Genomic DNA, 21,789 nt, shown 5'->3' on the forward strand with positions numbered 1-21,789 from the left:
TTTTGAAGCAGTACCAACACTTTCAGGCTTAACCATGCATTTGTTGCAGCTGTTTAGAACAGTTAAATCTCCTTGTGGCTGTTTCTGGTGCTTGGTTTCCAGTTTCACAAGGAGGGATGCAAAGAGCACATGCAAACAGCTGCCAAGTTTCCATCTGCAGCATAATTCCTACTGTGTGCATTAAGGGAGAACTATTGTGTTTCTTGTCCATCCTATTCTTTTCCCCAGAAGAAGCTAACTTCAGCCTTGTACATCACTTCTTCTTGAACTGTGCTAATGGAGGGGCCAGGCAATATCCACATACAGACAAGTTTGTCTATTCCTGTTTGAATACTTGCTCTTGTCTGTGCAGTCACCATTCCTGTGCTAATCCTAGCAGTTTCCTGTTCAGCCATGGGTGGCAATCCCTATGCCACCTACAAGGTACTAGAACAAAAAAAAAAAAAAAAAAGGGAAATTTGAGCAGTGTCCGTTACCTTGAGCTGGTGTGGTGTGTACCACACTGCACTGCTGGATGGTGAAGTTAGGTTTGGTTTTTTTATAAGGCCAAGCTGGTGTTAGAAATGTTCCTTTTATCACTGCAATGCTGTCAGTTCAGTGAGACAAATGAGAGTTGTTCCTGTCACAGACCAGCATCTGAGTAACTTGGATCTCATTACACACATGATGTTTCCTTAGGGCAGGAGCCAGTGTGGGGGGGAAATCCCAGCTTTTCTCCCTCACTCTTAACAACTCCAGCTGAACACAGGCAATTCTGATCACTCTGATGATAACTGTGCTTAGTCTAGTGTCAGGTAGTTACAGTTCTGAGGTTTTTTCCTATTCATTCTTTTGACAAACAATTTTTGTAAGTAAGAACAATGAAAAGCTAAGAAACAGATAGTGGCCTGAGTCTGAAATGTTTGGCAAACTGCTGTTTTACCTAACTATAAATGCACACATGTCTAATAAACAATCACAGTCTAATAAACAATTTAAATGTTTATTTGAAAAATGTTAACAGTACGAACTGGCATGAGCAGACTGGGCCTACTCAGCAATAGTAAGCCAGTATTTCTGCATAATTTAATGGAATTTTCATTTTTCTTTTGGGACTTCATAGAATTCTGCTGTCACAGATACAAAAAAGCAAGCTAGTTACAACTGCTAACAATTTTTATGAGTGGAAGGGACCATAAAAATGTAAAGTGCTTGAAATATAAATCTGCCGTTCAAATTTTTGTTTTGCATATATAAAATGTCAGATCTTTTGAGTAACACAAGTGTTTGGTAGTGGTATCTTCCTTGCAAGACACACTTAACCCTATGAGACCTGGAACCAGGTGGGGTAGCTTTGCTTAGGTTTGCAGGCACAGCTGATGTTTGCAGTATTTCCTCAGATGTTTTTTAAGAATGCTATCTCTGGACTTAAGGACACCCTGAATTTCATAATCTTGTTAGTCAGGACAGCTAACTTGGTTTATGGGCATGAAGGCAGCCAGCAGCCTGTCTGAGGTGTGGAAGAGTGACTTCACAGAAGTTAAAACCAATGGTAGCCCTCAGGGTGGAAAGCTGCTCTATATTGAAACTTCTGAAAAGGCAGCTGCTCTACTTTGAAGCTTCTGAAAAGGCTGCTTGTTTATGGAGAGGCACAAGGAAGTCAGCTTTGGGCCTTGGCCTGAGTGGCCTTTTATCAATTTATCAACTGACTTAGTTTTCTTAGTAGGAAAAAAAACAAGGTATTAAGATCAGGTGCCAAATATCAGATCAACTAAAAGTGTGTTTTTAAAAACCAGTAACTCCAAAGTAAATACAGTATTAAGTACATGCTTTCTCATCTGAATTATTTTTCCTGTCTGAAAGTTCTGAAGGCAGGCTGATGGTAGTCACAGGTACAAAGGTGACTTGATCCAGGAGAAGGACGCCTCTGAAAGGTAAGGTTACCTGGCATTAGAAAACAATACACAAAACAATTCTGTGTTCTAAAAATTGGACTTATTACTAAACTCCCCAAACTTAGTTTAAATCAAATGCATCAACAAAGTTTAAATAAACAAAGTTTAAATCAATGCATCAACTTAGTATTACCCTCATAATATCTCTTATATGAAGTTGCAATGAAAAATGCTTCCAAAATGTACCGGCTGTGGTTTCTGAGAGCTCCCTTTGACCAGTTTCTACATCTGAAATGTCAGCAGTGTAGGCTCTAGTTGCTCAGTTTCATAGTAGCCTAAAACTGTTTACTGTCAGGATCTACAGCTGATTCTCCAGGACTCAGTAACAGCCTCCAGTTTCATCAGTGTAACAATGAATGGCATTAAAGACTTGGGATGAGGTCCCAACTCACACCTGCAACTATCATTCACCAGATGAGATGTTCTGGTCATTCTTACTGGTTTACAATCCTGAGTTAAACCTTTACCATTTTTCACATAGGTACCACTTTACCACAGGAACCACTTTACACAGGTAGAAAGAAAATAACTGTGGTTTAGGGGTTGTTTTTTGGAGGTTTGGTTTTGGTTTTTTTTTTTAATGGAGGGGGTGGTTCAATTTCTTTATACACTCTAACAAGGTATAAGCAAGCTCCATGTTCTCAACTGGAAGAAAAATTACTGCAAGCTGGTTCCTCTGCTCCATACTGACCTCTGCTATGGACAGGTTATCATCCACTTTGCTGAACAGTTTGTTGGGATTAGAATTTTCTTCCCAGTTCCACGTAGTTCAGTTTCATACATGGCAGTGTTAAGCTGCTTACTGCCAGTGGTAAGCTGCTTACTGCTGGGGAAAGTACAAAGTGTTTCTCCACTCTTTCCACTCTAACCAGGGGAGCCCTCCCATCTGACAGCATGCTGTGTGAAATGCCAGGGGAAGCACTGCCTCTTTTGTCACTGCTCTTTCCAACCTTCCTGATCTTCCCGGTTTTTCAGAAGAACCAAGAACACCTGTACCCCTGAGTGCATACATAAATTAACTGCATGCAGGGTCATTCAGAGGCACAGCTGATCAGCTGCATTTGAAGACATCAGCTGTGCTTGGGGCTGACGAAGCACGCTGCACTGTCGGTCGCTTCCCAAAGAAGTTCCAAGGGACAGCTCTCCCAGAGCCAACTTAGGTTGCTTTAAAGTGCACATGCTTGCCCATTCCAGCACTAAATCTACACTGATTTATGACCTGCAGTTACTAATTCATCTTTCTGCCCCTTGCTCTGAGACCTTGCTTTCCCAAAAAATGTGTTGCTGGTAACACAGGGAGTGGATGGATACAGCCCTTGCAGGCAATCAGCTTTATTTGTGGCCTCTTGCCACCTATGCCAGCACCAGTCACTATGGCTTGGAAGCTGCCTACAGAGGTTGGTCCCCCTTGGAGAATTCCCTTGTAGATTTGCAAAGCCAAATTTGAGGCCTTTCAGAACTACTGTAAAGCTCCAACACAGTAGGAGTATGAAAAGACTGGGAGATGTTGGAATTGTTTAGACTTAGTTTCTACCCTCCTTTATTGGAACTATGTTAATAGCATCTCACAATGTAGTCCTTAGAAGACTTGATAAAAAATTGGCAGTATGACAGCTCAGCTAAAGACATTTCCAATGAAATACTTTCCCATGTCTCTCTGAAATGCCTGTGTGCCAGAAATGCACTTGGAATGGAAAGTTACCAGTAGCTTTCTCATTGAATTCTTGCTACAACTATCCTACAGAATGGGCCTGCATCTTGGAAGATTATTTTAGTCAGTATTTTGCCTTCATCAAAGCAAAAAAAAAAAATTACAAAAATTACTTACTTATTTTCACAGGAAGGGAGAATCAGCTTTAAGACTTTGATAATAAGAGCTGCTCCAACAACTCCAACAACAACAACTTCCATGAAACTAAACAAGATAGGCAGAGACTGAAACCAGAATCTGCACAACCCTTTTCTCAAGTCTTCCACCCACTGGCACATCACCTACAAAATAGGTAAAAGTAAAAAGATTGCAAAACAAATCAACTGCTGGGTTTTAGGGCTTTTTTTAGCTACTGGTAAATCACATTACGTGGTGATAATTTTACTTAAACATACATAAAAGCATGATGGAATTGACTGGTGGCTCAGATATCTTTATTGTTCAAAGTCTGAAACAGGTGAAGGTTTAGCTCTCTGTTAATTAATGGTCCCTTTGGAAAATAAAGGACACTTGAACAGAGTAGACAGTGGGTTGCAACTGTGTTTTGGCCACAGAGGAGGCCATGAAACCCATCCTTGTCTAAACTGGAACTGAACTTCTCCAGCTGTTACTGTGTTTCCTACAGCAGGTGAGACCAGTGGTCCATTTCTCATAGGGGTAAGCAGTTGAGCAGAGTCAGGAGAAAATGGTGGAATTTAAAGCTAAGCAATATCTGAAATTGTCATAAATGCTTAGCTCGGTATAATGTAAATGTCACAACTGCCTATCATAAAGTATCTGTGTGGTCAGAACATGGCAAGATTTAGAAGCCCAATGGATTCCTACTGGACTCGTCACTGCTGAATGGTAATTTAGGAGCAGACATTTTTTGGTTTATTTGGGGTTTATCTGCAAAAATCCACTGGACTTAGTGGTTGCCTGTCTTTAAATAACTGTATTTATATACTAATAATGATACTGATCCTTAAAACAAGCAAACAAACAACAAAAGCACCTTGTAAGAAGATGGAGGTTCTACCCTAAGAGGGGTCTCTGGTAACTTGCCAGGTAATGTCTCTTCATCCACTGTAGTTTCTACTTGCTGGATGAGGTACTGACTGGTAGTCTGCAGTGGATCTTGAATATCTGAAGAAGAAGAGCTAGATTTAGGGGAGAGTTAACTTTTTGTTTGACTCACTCTGAAGGAAAATAAAGACATGCAATGTTTCTCTACAGAGGGTACAGTTTTCACACATTTACAGCAAGAAGGCTTTTTTTTTTTTTTGACTTGAGAAGTGAACTTGATAAGAAGCAGAAAGAGTGTTACAGTGCAGCCTTTAGCTATGCCCTTAGCTGTAAATTTCAGCTGTCATCAGATTAAAAGGTGATGGACTAGATTAAAATTAAAATTTTAATTAAACAAAACAGAAATAAAATTAAGGCATCAAGTAACTTCTACTGCTTTTAAGTTATTCAATTTAATAACAGAAAACTGTTCTGTGGTTTGGAATTGACCCAGACAGGTATTTCCTCTACAGTTTTTTCTTTCATTCTCAGGAAAAAGGGGGAGCTGTAGAGAAACTTCCATCGCAGATCTGGGAGAGAAATTTATTCCTGTCAGATGTCTGGATTGCAGACTGCCAAGTATCAAGTAATTCAAAGGAGAACAGATTTGAAAACAAACAAATAAAATACCTAATATGAAGAGTTGAATTTAGGTGTTAAAAAAATAAAAACCAAGACATATAAAATAAAACCCGTCCCTGTTAATGAAGAAACTCTTTCACTATGTAAAACAAGGGATAAATGATGCTCTCTTACCCTGTAAAGCACAACATTGAATATGGATGAAAATACTACTTAACAGCTGAGAGATACCTTTTCCTGAGAGGTTGGGCAGTGTAAATAACACGTCGTTGTCCCTTGGCATGGAGTACAGCATGCTCTCTTTCAAAGGGACAGTGTAGTTGGAATGTCTAAGTACTCTCAGGTCCTTCACTAAAATATCTATTTCTGTTACTTCTTCCTGCTGAACCTACAAAAGATGCAGACATCATATTACTGAGTTTAAAGCAAGACTGAAGGAGCCTGGCAGATGACACCAGTATGTCCCAGAAAACTCCAGGCCACTAAGACATACACACAGGGCTGTTACAACGAGAATTGGTATTTTTTGTTTTCACATACCACACTTCTGTAGACCATACCACATCAGAAAATATGCTGAACAGACTGGGTCTCTCCCTGCAAAAGCACATGGCAGTCAATCCATGGGCTTTTAACCAAGTCTTACATAGTACATCACTATCCTCTTGCAGGGAGGCATTTTAGGGCATGGAAAACTCAGATATGTAGTGAAAGCACTTGCAAACACTTGCTAAGGCAAGACTGAAATTTCTGCTTTTGCAGGAACATTGCTTGTTTTTAACAACTGAAAGCCAAGTGTCACAGCATTTGACACTGACGTGTTTGAAACCCTTATCTTGAACCAAGAGACATGCACTTGACGGATGGACCAGGCACTGGATATGTATGGCATTGGCTGAATGCTTGCACTCTAGAAAGTTGCTGCCAGTGGCTCAATATCCAAATGGAGATCAGTGACAAGTGGTGTCCTCAGGGATGGGTATTTGCACTGCTCCTGTTTAACAACTTTGCTGGACTATGGACAGTGAGACTGAGTGCACCCTCAGCAAGTTTGTTGATGACACCCTGTGGTCAACCTGCTGAAGGGAAGAGACATCATCTAGAATCAGTTGAACAGGCTTGAGAGGTGAACCCCTCACCAAGTTGAGCAAGGCCAAGTGCAAGGTGCTGTACCTGGGTTGGGCCAGTTCCAAGCACAAGTACAGGCTGGGCAGTGAATGGATAAAGAGCAGCCTTAGATAAAAAGACTTGGGAGTGATGGTGGATGAAAAGCTCAACATGACCTAGGAATGTGCACTCAGGTTCCAGAAAGCAAACTCTGTCCTGGGGCTGCAGCAAAAGCAGTGTGGCCAGAAGGTTGAGGGAGGTGATTCTGTTCCTCTACGGTGCTTATGTGAGACTGCTTTTGACTTAGAGGAACAATCAAGGAAACAGCATTAGCTTTCTGGTTATTTTTCCTAGGTCCCTATGAAAATCTGAAATGCATTGTGATGCCTAGTTTGAGGCCTGAAATACAATGCCATTGTTGTGTAACAACTGAATCAAACAACAATTCTTAGCCTATTATCAGTGGAATAAAGACCTCATTGGAAAAGCTACAGACCTCTCAGTGGGGCTTTTCACTAACAGACTAAGACTCTGACATGATACAGATCCCTATAAAAACTTCTATATGCTGACTATGCAATTAATCAAGGATCAGTGGTATTATGATCATTATAATTAAAAAAAATAAAAAGGCAACAGAACACAAGTCAGCTTCAAAAAAGCCTGGCCACATGTAATATGCAGATGTGCAAAAACAGAAATATGACACAGAAATAAGCCAGTTGCTGACTTCAGCAGCTGGATCTTTTCTACAGAATCTCTTTCTGTCAGTAAATCAACTACACCATACAAGTGATTTTGAGAACTTAGTTCTGCACATTTCAACCTCAGCTAGAATTGCAACCCCTCACATCGACTGCTATTTGTGCAAATACTGTTTAGAAATCAGAGGGGTGGAGGTGCTTGTTCATCTCAAAATCCATGTTCGTTATCAAGATTCAAATTCTCAGGTGTAGTGGGCTTTCACAATAAGCCCACTTGCCATAAGAGCTTCCTGCTGCAAGCTGTTCCCCATGCTTGAAAACTTTTGTTAGCTTGGAATAAACAATGGGGAAAACCTCAAGACACAGAATGAGCCCATGCCCCTTTTGTTCGTTTTGTACATTATTTTATAAACCAACTCTTGCTTGTGAGTCTGGCTTCGCTTGCACAAGTTCACTTATTCAAAGTGCATGTGATATAGTTAATTAATAAAATGTGAAAAGAAGCATTAAAACTTGTAGTTTCCTCATGAGACACCCCCACTATTATGCTGCCAATGCTGCTGTTGTCTCCCTCAGTGCTATGTTAGTTAACATTAATTATATACTTTGTGTTCTAATTACCAGCCAGATCCATGTAAACCTTGTAATCCCTGGGACCTACTTGCCTCTCCTAAATTAAAAACAAGCAGAATGTTGTAGCAGGGCTTTTTTTTACCTGTTTTCCATCAATTTCTGTCACTTCTTCCTGAATGACAATCAGCTGCAAATCAGAAGCGGATGCCAAAGGCCACTCGTGAACCATGATTCTAACACTGACGGTTCCCAGGTGCTGCTGATCCGGTAAGTTATCCAAGCTTCTGTTCTCCACTGTTAACACACAATGTCATAATTTTCAAAGAGAAACCACCTCAACCAGAAAGCAGCACCCAGCCATAGAGAAAACAGGTGCAACTCTGACACAGATGCCTTTGCACATGCAGACCTGAATGGAGAAGTCAGAGTACCACTAGCATCAAGCCAGAGATGCCAGAGCAACAGTACAGAACATCTTAACACTTCCAGTAACTGCTTTTACAACCAGTAGTAATCTGGACAACAGCTAAAACAGGTTCCATGATTTTTTTACCAGTATATAACCAAATCAGGCTCAGAGCAGGTCTATAACACAGCAGAGCTGTACAATCCCCTGACTCGTGAAGCCTGCAAACAATGTCACATCTCTGCCTTTGAGGTTTGCATTTAAGTGCTCTAAGCAGAGCTCTTTGGCTTGGTTATTGCTGCATTCTTATTTCAGTTGTCCAAAAGAGTTCATGAGAGTAATGCCACAGCCTAGCCAGCCACCTGTGTAAACATCTTCATTTGCACAACATTCCCCTTCCTCTGAATACAGAAACAAATATGGTCTTTTTCAGGCACATTGCATCTCCTGCTCAAGATGAGTGCCAGTTCCCTCCTACATATTTTTCTGTCCTCCTCTCTGTTTTCATATGTGACTGGTAACACCTCAACCTCTCTTCCTACCCAAAAGCTTTCAGCTATTTCAACAGCTTAATATTCTACAAGTACACACGGAACTGCCTTTCTATCCTGGCTGTTTCTGCACAGTCTTAGTATCCTTCTCCCAGTTACCACACCTCTGCTTCAGGTGAGGGCATGCTAGAACTGAAGTCCTGGAGAAGCACAAGAGTAGAGGTGAGGGATCTCTCCAGTATGCAGATACCAAGGGACATGAACTGAGACCAAACCATTCCTGATGCTAAGCCACTGGTGCTGTGTGTGTGTCACTTGGAGTGCTGAGCCTGTCAGGCAATGTTGGATACAGCTCAACTTGAGTCTCAGTCACACACTAACTACTCAGTGTGTCCACTACTTTTATGCTGTGATCCCTGTCCTCATAAAGCTATTTTTATTATTTAAAATATAGAAAAATACTTTCTGGCATAATTTAGTAATGTCTTCTATTGCCAAAATAAATGGCAGAAGGAAAGTTCCCTACAGGTGTGAGCCAGGGCACTAACCTGGTTGCTGAGTTTTCTGACTTGGAGCAGCAAGCTTGCACTGAAGGCCCAAAGCCTCTAACTTGCCAAGCAGCTGAAGCTCCCTGTGTTCACAGCTTTTACCATGTGTCAGGCTGTTCAACCACCACTACATTCACAGGAGTGACACATACACTTCCAAAACTGACTTTTGGGGGAACTTCAAGTGGGGATGTAGGTGCCAAGAATGCTCTGACAACTATGTTAGAGTACATGGTCTCCAATATTCAAAAGCATGATTATTAAGGTCAAGTTTTGGTTTTATATACACTCAGGAGTATTTTCCCCTCTATTAATAAGTATCTTGATATTTCTTTAGCATTTTACTAACACTATGCTGAATCTGAATCTGCTGTCAATAATTTAGTAAGTAAATAGTATAAACATTACATTACAGGTAATGTTTATACTATGAGAGAAGTACTGTGCTGGGGACTCAGACCCAAACATGGAGATAAAGAGTTTCAGGTTTCTAGCTCCCAGGTCAAATCAGTATTTTCCTCACTGTTTCAGATTCAAAACTAGTCATCACAAGCACTACAACTATGATTTGGGAAATTAACAGGAACTACAGAAGAGTGCTCAGGAGCTCTCAGAATTACTCAGTAAAATCATATCTATTTTTCTGGAGTGAGTTATTTTGCAAGTAAATTATGTTTTTGCCACGGTTTTGTAACAGAAAAAGAGAATTTGATTACTCCTTTCCCTCTCCAGGAAAGAAATACTGTCAAATTAATAACAGATAACGCTTGGGAAAAAAGGGTTCAAGCATCAAGGTCAGAGCTCAGAGAAGCAATTTGTAAAAGTGTATTCTGTAAGTCCCTGATGAGGATGACGTCAGATATCAACCTAGAGACTGACTGCATCTTATGGAGCAGAAGATGGTTCTCAATACAACAGAAGCCTACATCAAATAAGCCTAATGGTCCTTCTTTAATTAATTATACAGTATGTTCTGTGGATCTCCAAAAAAAAAAAATCACATGGTACTTTCTGTTTTTTCACCAAAAAATGTAGCATTGAATCAGTGGAAAAACAGCAAGTTCAAGACAATTTGACGTCATTAACTACTGCAGTCATTAAAGTGCAATATTTGTGCTATAATATCCTATCCCGCAGAAACTTGTTTGTCCAACAGATACAGAAGTGATATCATTAAAAGATTGTCCTAGCAACAATTCATACTTTTGTTATTGAATCTCCTTCTGGATATAGGCCAACCAACCTAGGGACACAGCCATGAGCAGGGTGGAGTTGCATCCTTCTGTTTACATTGTCTAGCTTGTAGTGCAAAACATTCTTTTGAAAAGATGGGCAGAGTCTGGATTTCAGATTAGACCATTTACACACAAGCCTGTTAATGTGACTTGAGATGAAGGCAGTAAGATTTTTTTGATCCATTTTAATACCAAAATTGTCCTACCTTGGGAAATGTTTTGCTTCCACAATGCTCTGGTTTACAAATACAGAACACATAGCCATTGCAAGCTTTGGTTACTAGACAACAGGGAAGCCAAATACCCCAGGGGAGGGAGGAAAATAAAATAAAAAAAAAAAAAAAAAGGAAAAGAGAATACTCACATATTATTGTTTGACATGTTATGTGGGCAACTCCGCTTTTCATAGGAAAGTCATTTAGATATACCTGTCCATTAACATAGGTGATGTTAAAAAGAACCTGAAAGAAAGACAGCCAGAATGAGTGTACGTTTCCTGCCCCTGTGCTGCAATTCTGCTCTCAGAGGAGACACTCCCTACTGACTGATGTCAGAATAAAGGATGTACTTGCAGCTGCTGCGGACTTTGTTTCACTGCATATTAATTCACTGAATAAACAGAAAAACTGGACAAACCTGTACTTTGTGAAGTTCTCCACTGGTGTTCAGCATCATAACACCAACTCTAATTGCTTCCTGAAAAAAAACCAGAAGAGATGTTAGTCTGAGAAAACACATGAGCCACTGCAGGCAACTTTCTTGTACTGTCCTAGCAGAATGACTTCATACTAATCCCAGAGCACATTGCCAGGCTTTCTGTCCAGCAGATAGAAGGAAAAGGAATATGCCTTCTTGTTTCATGTAAGGATTACTGTTTTTTTCACTCTTCTTTTTAATAAAGAGGACTGATGAAAAAGAATGACATCTGCATTCCCCTATGTATAGTTTGTGGGTTTTTGTAATAAAGATTAAGAATAATAATCACTTGTTTCTCAAGGATATAACAGAAGTCTCTCATATTAGCTGAAAAATAATAGACCACAAAACGTAAAAATCAGATTCTCTGTAAATGGTTTTTTTAAGCACTCCAGTTAGTCTTCAAAGTGAAGCTAGTCTATACTAAAGAACATTCAGTTCTGTCAGCAGAAATTCTGTTTCTTTGGTTATAATTCCCAAATTATGCCACACGGGACACCTCAAACTCACAGAAAATGGGGGTTTGCTTCTTTCTCTCAAACCCTAATTGCTGTAATTTATTGAATCACTCATTCTGTCCTCTCATTTCTCCCTTGTAATTTCAGGGGCTGCTTTGCAAATGAGACCTTAAATCTCCCAGATCTGTCCCTGAAAAAAAACTACATACAAAAATCAAATCTTGCTTGCACATAGCCAGAAGTAATGATTGCCACACTGCCTTCCTCAGACACCTCTTCAAAAATAATGTTAAGCTCCATATTTGGTCTGTGGGAGCCTTAAATCATTATAACTTCATTTCATTAATACCTGGACATGGCACTTAGTGCTATGGTATAGTTAGCTGGGTGGTGGTCAGTCAAAGGCTGGATTTGATCTTAAGAGGTCTTTCCAAACCTAAATGATTCAGTGATTCTGTGGATCCATTTTCCTCTGAAAAATTTCTCCATACCTTCAGCATCTTCTTTAGCTCTGTAGTTGAGTCATTGTTTCACAACCAACAGTTAAAAAGTGAGTCATGTCTCAATAAAAAGTTGAACATGCTCAGCATTTAAAATAAATAAAAATGTAAATACATAAGAAGACTTTTTATTTAGTATTTTTATACAACACTAAATTTTCAGCCAGAAAATATGTGAAATATACAATACCTAACATAATACAACCCCAGTTCAGAAACAGAAAACTCTGAAGTGTGACTATAATGTCAAAAAATCATTGAAATAATGGGTGTTAATGAGCATACTCAAGTGGCCAGAACTGTCAAAAACTGAAAAAACAACCTCAAAGTCCAATTCAGCTGGAATCTGGCATCATGAGAAGAATGGTTTCAAACCTAGCACAGATAACCTTTTGGTTCGAAGTGACTTGGAAATACTTCAGACTCATTTGGCATATCATTAAGAAAACTCTCTGGCCACCGAGACCAAAGAGAAATCTCTTCCTCAATGCCCTTTCTATGAAACAGGTTTTTATATTGACTTTTCTTCAAAACTTAAATCCTAGCTATTCAAAGGAAATTAAAATTACCAAATTAGTCAGAGAAGTGAACTCTATAACTGAAAATATAAACTGGATTAACAGTATAAACATAGGATATATTCTATCCTGTCTTCCTGTAATTTCCTCAAACCACTCATTTCCTTCTCATATTTTATGAATTGTGTATATTAATAATAAAATAAAAATCCACAAAACTTTTAGATCTTTTTGCTCTTAGCATTCAGAACTGTAAGTCTTTTACACTCTCAAAATGTTTAACAGATTACCAAAACTTTGTTCCTAGGTTTTTCTGTTTTCTGGGAATTCAAAGGGCACAAAAGATGGATTTTCCAGGCAGTCTTAATAGTCTTTCATTTTTTAAGCCACAAATTACATTACACATTACATTACATTTTTACACAGAAAGTATTTCACAATCTTTTTTCAACATCTACAAAGAGACTCACTGAGATTACAAGAAACAGGAAATGACTGATGAAAAATAGGAAAATCCCCACCTTTTTTTTTTTTTTAATCAAATTCTTTATTTGAAAGTGAAGGGCATGAAGGAAGCTAGATATGCTCAACAATTGACTGTTAAATGTACAAAGTTAGCTATACATACAATGATTAATTTCCTTCAGAACAGCTGTCAACTCTGTTGACACAGCATCCACAAGCACTGTTATGAATTCTGGAACATACTTAAGACTTGCACTTGAAGAACATGGTACATGTTTAAGAAATGAAATATTTCAGTGGATCGCTTCTGTGCTGTCAAAGGTTCAAAAATCAGATAGTAACAGTTTAACCACTTTCTGCCTCTGCCACAGAAAGAGAGGGTGCAGATCTCTCCTGCACATCATCCCTTCCCTCCCAATCCATCCCAAGTCAGTGAGGTAATTTAGTTCATTAAATTGGCACAAAAACTTTCCCTTTTTTGTCAGACCGTTTTTCTGTTAGTTGAACAAGCAAGGAAGAGATGGACAAGCACAAGAGATCCAAGGACACAGCTGGGAAGAATGAGCTGGGCACCTTGTTCTGATGCACAGAGATTGTCGGACTGCCTCTGCTGCATGGTCTGTCTGTCCTTGCAGCATCTCCTTGGGAGACATCTGTACTCACCACCATCTCAGGTGATGGTGATGCATCTCCTTAATGGTACAGGTTCATAAAGCTCCTCAGTAACTCAGAGCAATGGTCAGCATTTCCCTACAGCAGCTGCATCATGACCCTTGCAATTTTGTGTTCACACACAACAGAGAACTCATACTGCTGCCATTCCTGGGACTAGTCTGTTTACATCCAGATCCAAAAAAATTCTACTGCTCTCTTCCCATATTCTGTACATCCATTCTACTCAGTTGTCATATGCTCTCGTTCTGCAATTTATGAACAGGTTGTTCGTTACTCTTCTTATCTTCCCACAGAAAATAGCAGTGTTCCAGCTCAGTCTTAACCTTTCCTTGAAGGTGGGTTTCACACTGCTGTCTTCCCATGGCTTCCCACTGGTGTCTCCTGCAGTGCCACACTCAAAACTCAATGGGTCCTGCTGTGGCCAATCATCCTGACCCTACACATACCCCATCTAACAAAATCTACAGGATGGCAAAAACAACAAGATGCATGCCAACTGCAAGGAAAAGCTGGGCAGGTGTGCTGGGGAAAGGAAGCAGCAGCTCACAGGAGAGCAGAGTACCATCCCTGCTAACCCACTTTCACCCACAGCAGGGAAGAAGTGATGCATAGCACTGGCCCTGTTATCACAGGCCTGATTGGTACCCCTTGAATATCTGCATGTTGATAAGTGCTCAAGAGCCATTCGTTGTTTATGCCTCCTAAAGGGGAGAGAAACAAATGTGGCAGGTCAACAGCTCTTGTACCAGTCTTTCAGGATGAAATGCCTGGTCTGACAAGCCACACTTGCTAGAAAGTGCTCTAGTGATAATTCAATTCCCAATCTTTCCAGTCCTAGGGCTGAAGACACACACTTACAGAACACTTCCTTTAATTCCTTTAATTTCAACAGAGGAATTTTTTTTGTTACCATAATAAAATTCACAACCTGAGGGTGGAGGGGAAGAAAGTGTTTTATAGTGCTTTGTATGTCTTGTGGTTATGTACTTCAGTACTAAGAAAGGTAAATAACCCCACATCCCTTATTTTGTAAAAGCATAGCAAGCCAATCCTGCAGTAACAAAGCCACTGAGAGCAGAACACAGGAAATCTGCAGTAGTCCATACTGTTGCACTGTCAGTTTCTGGAGAAGCCTCAACTGTGAGTATAAAACTTGGTTGCTTAACTTATAATACACTTTTCAGCATTAACAGTATCATGCAAGTTTCAGACAAGCCTGTAATTTAAAAGGTTCTGAATTCACTGGGATATTTGAAAAAGCAGTGCTTTGACAGAGCCAGAATGAAAGGACAGCCCCAAGAAGCAATTCAAGTCCCTAAGAATTGGGGTGTGGTTTCAGCTTACCATTGACCCCGTTCTATACTTCGCAGCCCCTTGCCCCCTCCTGTGCTGGTAAATGCCTTCACACAAAACTCCAATCTGCACTAAAAATGGCCCTATCATTCTTAATGCTCTTACAGGATGTAAATGTCTCTTCTGAGTTCTCCTATGATTTCTCATCTCTGTTTTAGTACTCCAGCAGTGATATTTACAATGGTAATGGCCACAGAACCTGCAAAGAGGACAGCATCCCTACCACAAATATAAGTCATTCTGTTCTAGGACAGCTAGGCAGCAGCACTAACAGTGTGATGGCATAGGTTACAGCAAACTAGTAAATTTTTGTAAACTTGGATCAGCAGAGGTAAGCAGGTAGTGATCATTTTCTATTCCTTTTCTCTTTCACTGTGGGCTGCAACAGAATCCAGAACTGTTAACTGGGGCAGTATAATTACAGTAGCAGCAGAATAACAAAAAGCGGAAAAGACGTCAGCAAAGAATATAAAGCATCAGGCAAAAGTTAAAAGGGAATATTCATTAATTGTCAAAGACTAACACCACACAAATCTACAGAGAACATTTCACCTAATATTGCTTTTTTAAAAAAATGCCGCAAAAGAAAAAGCTGATGGGTCCAATCACACAGGAACTTCAAACAGATCTGATTAAAGAATCATGGAAAAACTTTATCCACAGGCAGTGAATACCTGATGGGGTGCACTGTACAGTTTATCCTAGTACAGGGTAACTGTTCAGTCCTACACAGCTGCATCAGTCACACACACCCCATCAAGATTCTGCTGCTAGCAGCCAGCCCACTTGAAGCACAGCTGTTCTCTATTGAGGCTCTCCAAACAAGGCTCCTTCTGCTACGAGGCCTGTGGGAAGCCAAGTGGGCAGCCCTAGGAACAGATGGCACAACGCCTTACAAGATGGCCAGCTGTACAGAGACGAGAAAGGCAGACAATCCCCTCACAGCCATTACACAGGCACTGCTGAGATCCTGTTTGCAACTGAAAAATGTCAGGTTGCCAAACAGGTAAAAAATAGACAAAACCAATAACCTGTTTCTAAATTTAAGAAGAGATTAGGGGAAAAGAAGTGTGTGAACAGACAAACAAAACTACCACACAAACTCATACCACTTGAGTCCTGGCACTCACGTGGACAACTGGCTCCAAATAGCGTAATATTTGGATATTGCAATATATATTTGTGTATATATTGCAATCCAGGGTTCCATGATCCATGCTTCACATAATTCTTTCATAAGAATCAAAAAAGAACTATGTTTTAGAGTCTTAACTGCAATCAGGCATAATTGAATTGAGAAGTAACCATGGTAAAAGCTTGACATGACAAGATAGACTTTCACAAGTTTGCAGGACGATAATTTGTCCCTCACATTTCAGAAAATTTTTGTACAAAATTTTCTCCATTAAGATTTGGCATTATTAAACTGCATTGCAGTATTTAGGGTAAGATAACTACATCCAGTATTTTCTTAACTAGCTAAAGCTGAACTCTTTCTTAATATAATAATCTGACATGATGCTTTTGCTTTACTTTGCTTTTCTGAACAAGCACACTTACTTTCATTCCTTCCTTGTTTTACAATGACTCTTATTATAATATGGTTTATCCTTCCCTTTCCCCTATGTATGTTACTAGAATTAATTGCCTTTGTATCCTTCCTATTAAAACAACCTATACTATGATATTTTATCATGAGTTTTAAAGGTGAATACTCAGTCTCACATCACAGAGACACAGTTACATAATATTGCTTTAATTTAATCAAATATACATTGGAAGACGATGTCAGCTCTTTTAGGCCTGAAATTCACATGTGCTGGGCTGCTAATAGAGAAATTGGCATAAAGCGATGGAAGAAACATTCCAGCACATTGCTATTAACAAGTTTCTTCTTTGATTAAAATACATTGTACTCACTGCATCAAATGGTTGATGTAGTGAAGATTATTTCCTGCTGTTGTGAAACGACCCATCCACACAGAGTTCTTGCAGGCAAGAAATAATATAAAAGCATTTTTTTTTCCAGGCAACTGAACTAAACAGAAAAAAAAGTCTGGTAGGCAAATATCTTATTTAGAAAAAACTCTATTAGCCTCAATTATCAAGAGGTAAACAGAATAAGCAAATAACATGGTGTTAGTACGGCTTTCAGCCAGTTCCTATCAGCACATTAAAAAAAATAGTCTAAAGCACAAACCCTTATGCCTGACCTTGCATCAAAAACATTACTTTAACGTGAAGGTCAGATGTCTTATTGCATCATTCCCTTTAAATTTTTTGTAAGGAAAAAAAAGCCCAAAACAACCACAACAAACCCCCAATTTTGTCTAAAATCAATCAGTTTTTAGTCCAGTTTTGCATATCCAAATTTTATGAGGAGATATAAAAACCATAACAGACATGCTAATGTTAAAAAAAAGTCCTGATTTCAAAACAGATTTTTAAGAAATTACAAGTATTGCACAACAGTTGAGGCGTTCACATTCCAGAGCTGAACAAAAACATTTCAGCCTTACAAAATGCTATTCCAGTGTATCCAGGTTTTTCCTCAGTCCTTCCGCTATGGTTTTTGTAACACCATTGCCATCAGCACGGAGGTAAACTTTGACACCAGCTTTAAACCCCACATGGAAGAGTTAACAAAACGTGAAGCTGTAGAGTAGAGTGCAGCCAGCGGGCTCACAGAGTTGTAAAGCACAGCTGTGGTGTCCAGCCAAAGCAAAGCTGACCATGTTGATGCTGCCTGCTCCCAACCAGTCTGCAGTCCCAAGCCATCCTGAGGAAACAACATAGTTATTCTGACCCTATAGCCCACTGTCACTGAGCTCATAGCTTCTGAAGGCATCTTGACAGCATGGCATTCCCACTCTGCCTATTCCCACTGCCTAGGCACTTCTGTTCCTAATAGGCCACTAAAAAACAGCTCAGTGTCAAAAAACATTGATTCTTCTACTCAAAGCCTTCTCCAGACACACTGTTCCTTTTGCATCAAAACTGGTCCTGTATGTACAAAAGTAAATAGTGCAGGAGAAAATACAAGTTTTTATTTTGCTAAGTTTAACATATAAAAAGAAAAAAAACACTAAAGTAAAAATTTTTATGTCCCTTTTTGACTCTTAGAAGAAATTTTCTGCAAATACTTAGGCCACCAGACCCGTATAAAACTAAAAGAGTGCAGACACTTCCAAATTAGCAAATCATGAGCTCACAAGACCACTTGAGCAGTAAGCCACAAATGGTCAAACTCAACCCCACAAACAGCACAGCTGTGCCCATATGGCACTACAGTTCCTAAGTCAAGCCCTACTCACACTCCAAAACATACCTGTTCTATCCCTGACCCCAAGCTGCCTTACATGGCACTGCCCCGGCACCCCTGTGCCCTGCTCATTCTTTCACATCCAAAGACAGCAGACACAAATGTGCCGTGTCCTTTAAAACTGCCAGCAGTGACAATTTTAATGCTACCAAGCTGTAGTTTCAGTGTGGAAGTGTGACAGTTTCTGGGTAGAAGGTGAGCAAAAGCCTAAGTCTGGATTACATTGTCACTTCATGAGCCTTTTGGAAAATTCAAGCCCACACTCACTTTCTCAGAGGGATAAGCAAAGTACCCAAATACTGAGCTCCCTCTGCCTTCTTTAGCACACCTCACTTCAGGCATTCAGGTACTTTTGTAGGTGTCTGAAGATCTAGATCCCCATTCTGAAATCAGAGCTAAGGAGGTCTCTCTTCAAAAGTTCATAAAGAGAAGCAGAAACCAGGAAGTAAGGCCAGGAATGAATCCTGCTTCGCAACACAGGATGTGCCAGTGCAGGGCCTCTGCCAGGCTTTCTTGGAAATGTTTTACTTAAATTGCACTAACAAATAAATAACTCTGGAGGGGAAAAAAGACATAATACATTTGGTCAGGTAACAGTAACTTCACATTGGCTAGACAAGTTGACTACAAATCCTTCACAACTCTTCCCTCTGTGGTCTTACACTTTGGGTTCACAATTATAACAATTGTAGATGACGTATCTGATCATGATTCAAGCTCAGGCACACATACCCAGCTCTTCTGTAATTCTAGAGATCAGAGCTCACCTGGTGCTGTGGCAAATCTTTATATTTCCACTGGAAAGTTCTCCTAAGTAGTACCCAAAACATTCCTTCCACTCTTTTAAAAAGCCACTAAATTTAAAACGGATGTCACCAAGATACAGCATAGATATTGGAACAGAAAAACAGACAACACAATGCCCTGTGTACTTATAGATATACACCAATACATCAAAACCCTTTTCTTGGCTCGAATCACGAGTAGGCTAGGCTCAAGTGTGGACCTAATGCAGTGCGTACTTGTACAGCACTGAACCATGGAGATGTAGGCAGCCAAGCCTGAAAATACAATATAAACACATTTATATTGCACAGAAGTAACTACCTTCCCCCTCAGACCTGTCAGATACGGCACATCAAATCCTATACAGGCAAACCCTCAAAGGGAGAGGGGAAACCCTGTCTGCCCGCGGCAGGGTCCGGCTCACCCCTGTGAGGGAGCGGGGCACGGCCAGGGGCCGGGGCCGGGCCAGGAGCAGGAACAGGGAGAGGGGCAGGGAGAGGGGCAGGGGCAGGGAAAGCGGCAGGGCAGGGCTGGCCCCGGCGGTACCTGTCCCAGCGGCGCGGCCGGGCCCAGCAGAGCGGCGGCCAGAGGCGGCAGCAGCAGCGACAGCGGCAGCAGCAGCAGCTCCCGACGTCCCAGCGCCGCCTCCATCTTGCGACCCGGGAATTAAAAGCAAGTGAAACATCAACAGGCGGGGCCGGGAGGAAGCGGGGGAGGCGGTGGGAGGGGGCCGGCCCTGCCCCGGCTCTGCCCCTGCCACTGTCACTGTCCCTGCCCCTGGCCGGGCAGCGCCGCCGCCGGGAGATCCCGAGTTCGGCGTTGCGGAATAAGGCGCGAATACGGAGCTGCGTCTACAGGAGCCCGTCACGCTTAATGGGCGAATGCAGCCTTTGAAAGCACTAAGAGAAGTGCCCGTATAGATAGTGCTAATAATTGCAGCTGTTTGTGAAACGGCCAGCGTGTGTGGTGAGGCTCCCGTGAGGCGCCTGCTGTTGTCACCTGCTCTGCGTGGAGAGGGTCGTAGGGCCGGAGCAATACCGCCCGAGTCCTCAGCACTACACTGCAGGAAAGGGTTCTGGAAAGCAGAAGCAGGCAGAGTACTTCAGGAGGGAGCAGAGAGAGTCATCGGGAAGGAAGAAAGCAGGAGATAAAGTTTTCAAGAGCTAGAGGTCATCATCCTAAAGAAGAGGAAGCAGAGGGAAACTTAGTAGTGGCAGTCAAAACCATGGAAGTCTCAGGTAAAGACAAAGAAAAGCTAGACCACCAAGTTCTCAGTGGATTTGAAGATAATAAGTGTTTTATTTGGAACAAGAAGGATTGCCGTTACCTATTAGCAAAAAAATGGTCGGCATGGTAAATACATGAACACCTTGTCTAGAGAGGCTTTAATACTGCCATAAATTAGCTGTCCTGTTGAAGCAATCTTTAGCCTGATTTTATGACTCCCTATTGGTTGATAATGAACATGAATCATAAAACCCACAGAAATTTCTTACTTTGTATGCAGTCCGCATTCATGAGACACTGATGCAAACATCTGGTACAAGGAACAAGGCATTGGAAAATGAGGCCTAAGAGAGTCGTATATTGTGAAGTATGTTTTACAGACTTCCATGAAACCCTCAAATATGTAATCCCTAAACACATTTATCATCAGCAGTTCCTACTGTTTTTTAGAGATCGCAAAAACCAGAGCTAACTAATTGCCTTTGTAATATCCACAGATATCAGTAACAAAAGAAGGGATAAAAACTGACATCTTAATTTCCACCACCTCTCTTCACTATCACCTAGTTTACCTAATTTCTCGCATACTCATCCTCAAGATTTTTTTTTTTAGTCTGTTAAACCTGAAAGCAATAGGTAAAGGATCTGTTCACTGTGCTGCCTCATAAGGCAGAGAACTGTGAGGTAAGTGAGCTCCCCAGCACGGCGTTTTGCTGCCTCTCCTGACAGCTGCAGGAGCATGTTCAGGGATATGAGGGCTGTCAGAATGCAGCTCTTGTCAGTACTTGCAGTCATTTGCATGTGCTGGTGGGAGGAAGTTTAAATTACAGAAATTCCTAACTATGAGTTGCATTCTCTAGAACTCAGAGTGGGGGTTGCCTTCCAGCAGGAGAATAGTAGTGTTTTTTGTCATAGATTCATTACCTCAAATGTTTACAAAATGTACCAGAGGTGTAATAATTAATGTTATTTGGATACATTAAAATGGAGGGAAGCAAAGATCCCTGATCTGCAGAATTTATAGATTCAGCAAAATTCAAGCTGGGTTCTGAGCTGACCTTGAGGAGTTTAGCATCTCACTGAAATTGAATAGTAGATGAATGCCTTTTCATTTTTTACTATCTCTGCTTGCAAGTTGCCTTCAAGTACCTATCAAGTAGTGCTTTCCTTCTGTTTCTGTCCCCATTGTTCTTTCCTTTTTCTTTCCATCTTTTCCACCCTCTTTTCTTCAATCCTCTCTCTTACTCTCTTTATTCTCCTGGAACTTAATTAAAAACTTTAAAAATTATGGACTAATAGTGCTTTCAAGTATTTCTGTTTTCTTCAAATTTCAAAGCTTTCATTAGTCTCACAGCATAACAGATGTCATAACAGTTTTATTTAATGTAAATTGTAGAATTCCTTGCAATAACTAAATAACTTATGATCAGTTTCACAGCTGAACTGTCCTTGGG

General features: G+C 40.6%; 1 protein-coding gene across 1 annotated transcript; it reads right to left on the minus strand.

The window, feature by feature from the left end:
• Positions 1–963: 963 nt before the first annotated feature.
• Positions 964–20,766, minus strand: GINM1 (glycosylated integral membrane protein 1). The gene is made up of 8 exons (XM_053972725.1): positions 19,655–20,766; positions 10,972–11,031; positions 10,700–10,796; positions 7,798–7,949; positions 5,503–5,659; positions 4,640–4,770; positions 3,763–3,926; positions 964–1,906 (listed from the first exon to the last, which is right to left on the minus strand). The coding sequence occupies exons 1-8, from the start codon at positions 19,757–19,759 to the stop codon at positions 1,798–1,800; spliced, it is 975 nt and encodes a 324-aa protein (XP_053828700.1). The 5' UTR covers positions 19,760–20,766; the 3' UTR covers positions 964–1,797.
• Positions 20,767–21,789: the final 1,023 nt, after the last annotated feature.

The sequence above is a fragment of the Vidua macroura genome, chromosome 3 (assembly GCF_024509145.1).
Source record: "Vidua macroura isolate BioBank_ID:100142 chromosome 3, ASM2450914v1, whole genome shotgun sequence".
In the NCBI taxonomy this organism is placed as follows: Eukaryota; Metazoa; Chordata; class Aves; order Passeriformes; family Viduidae; genus Vidua; species Vidua macroura.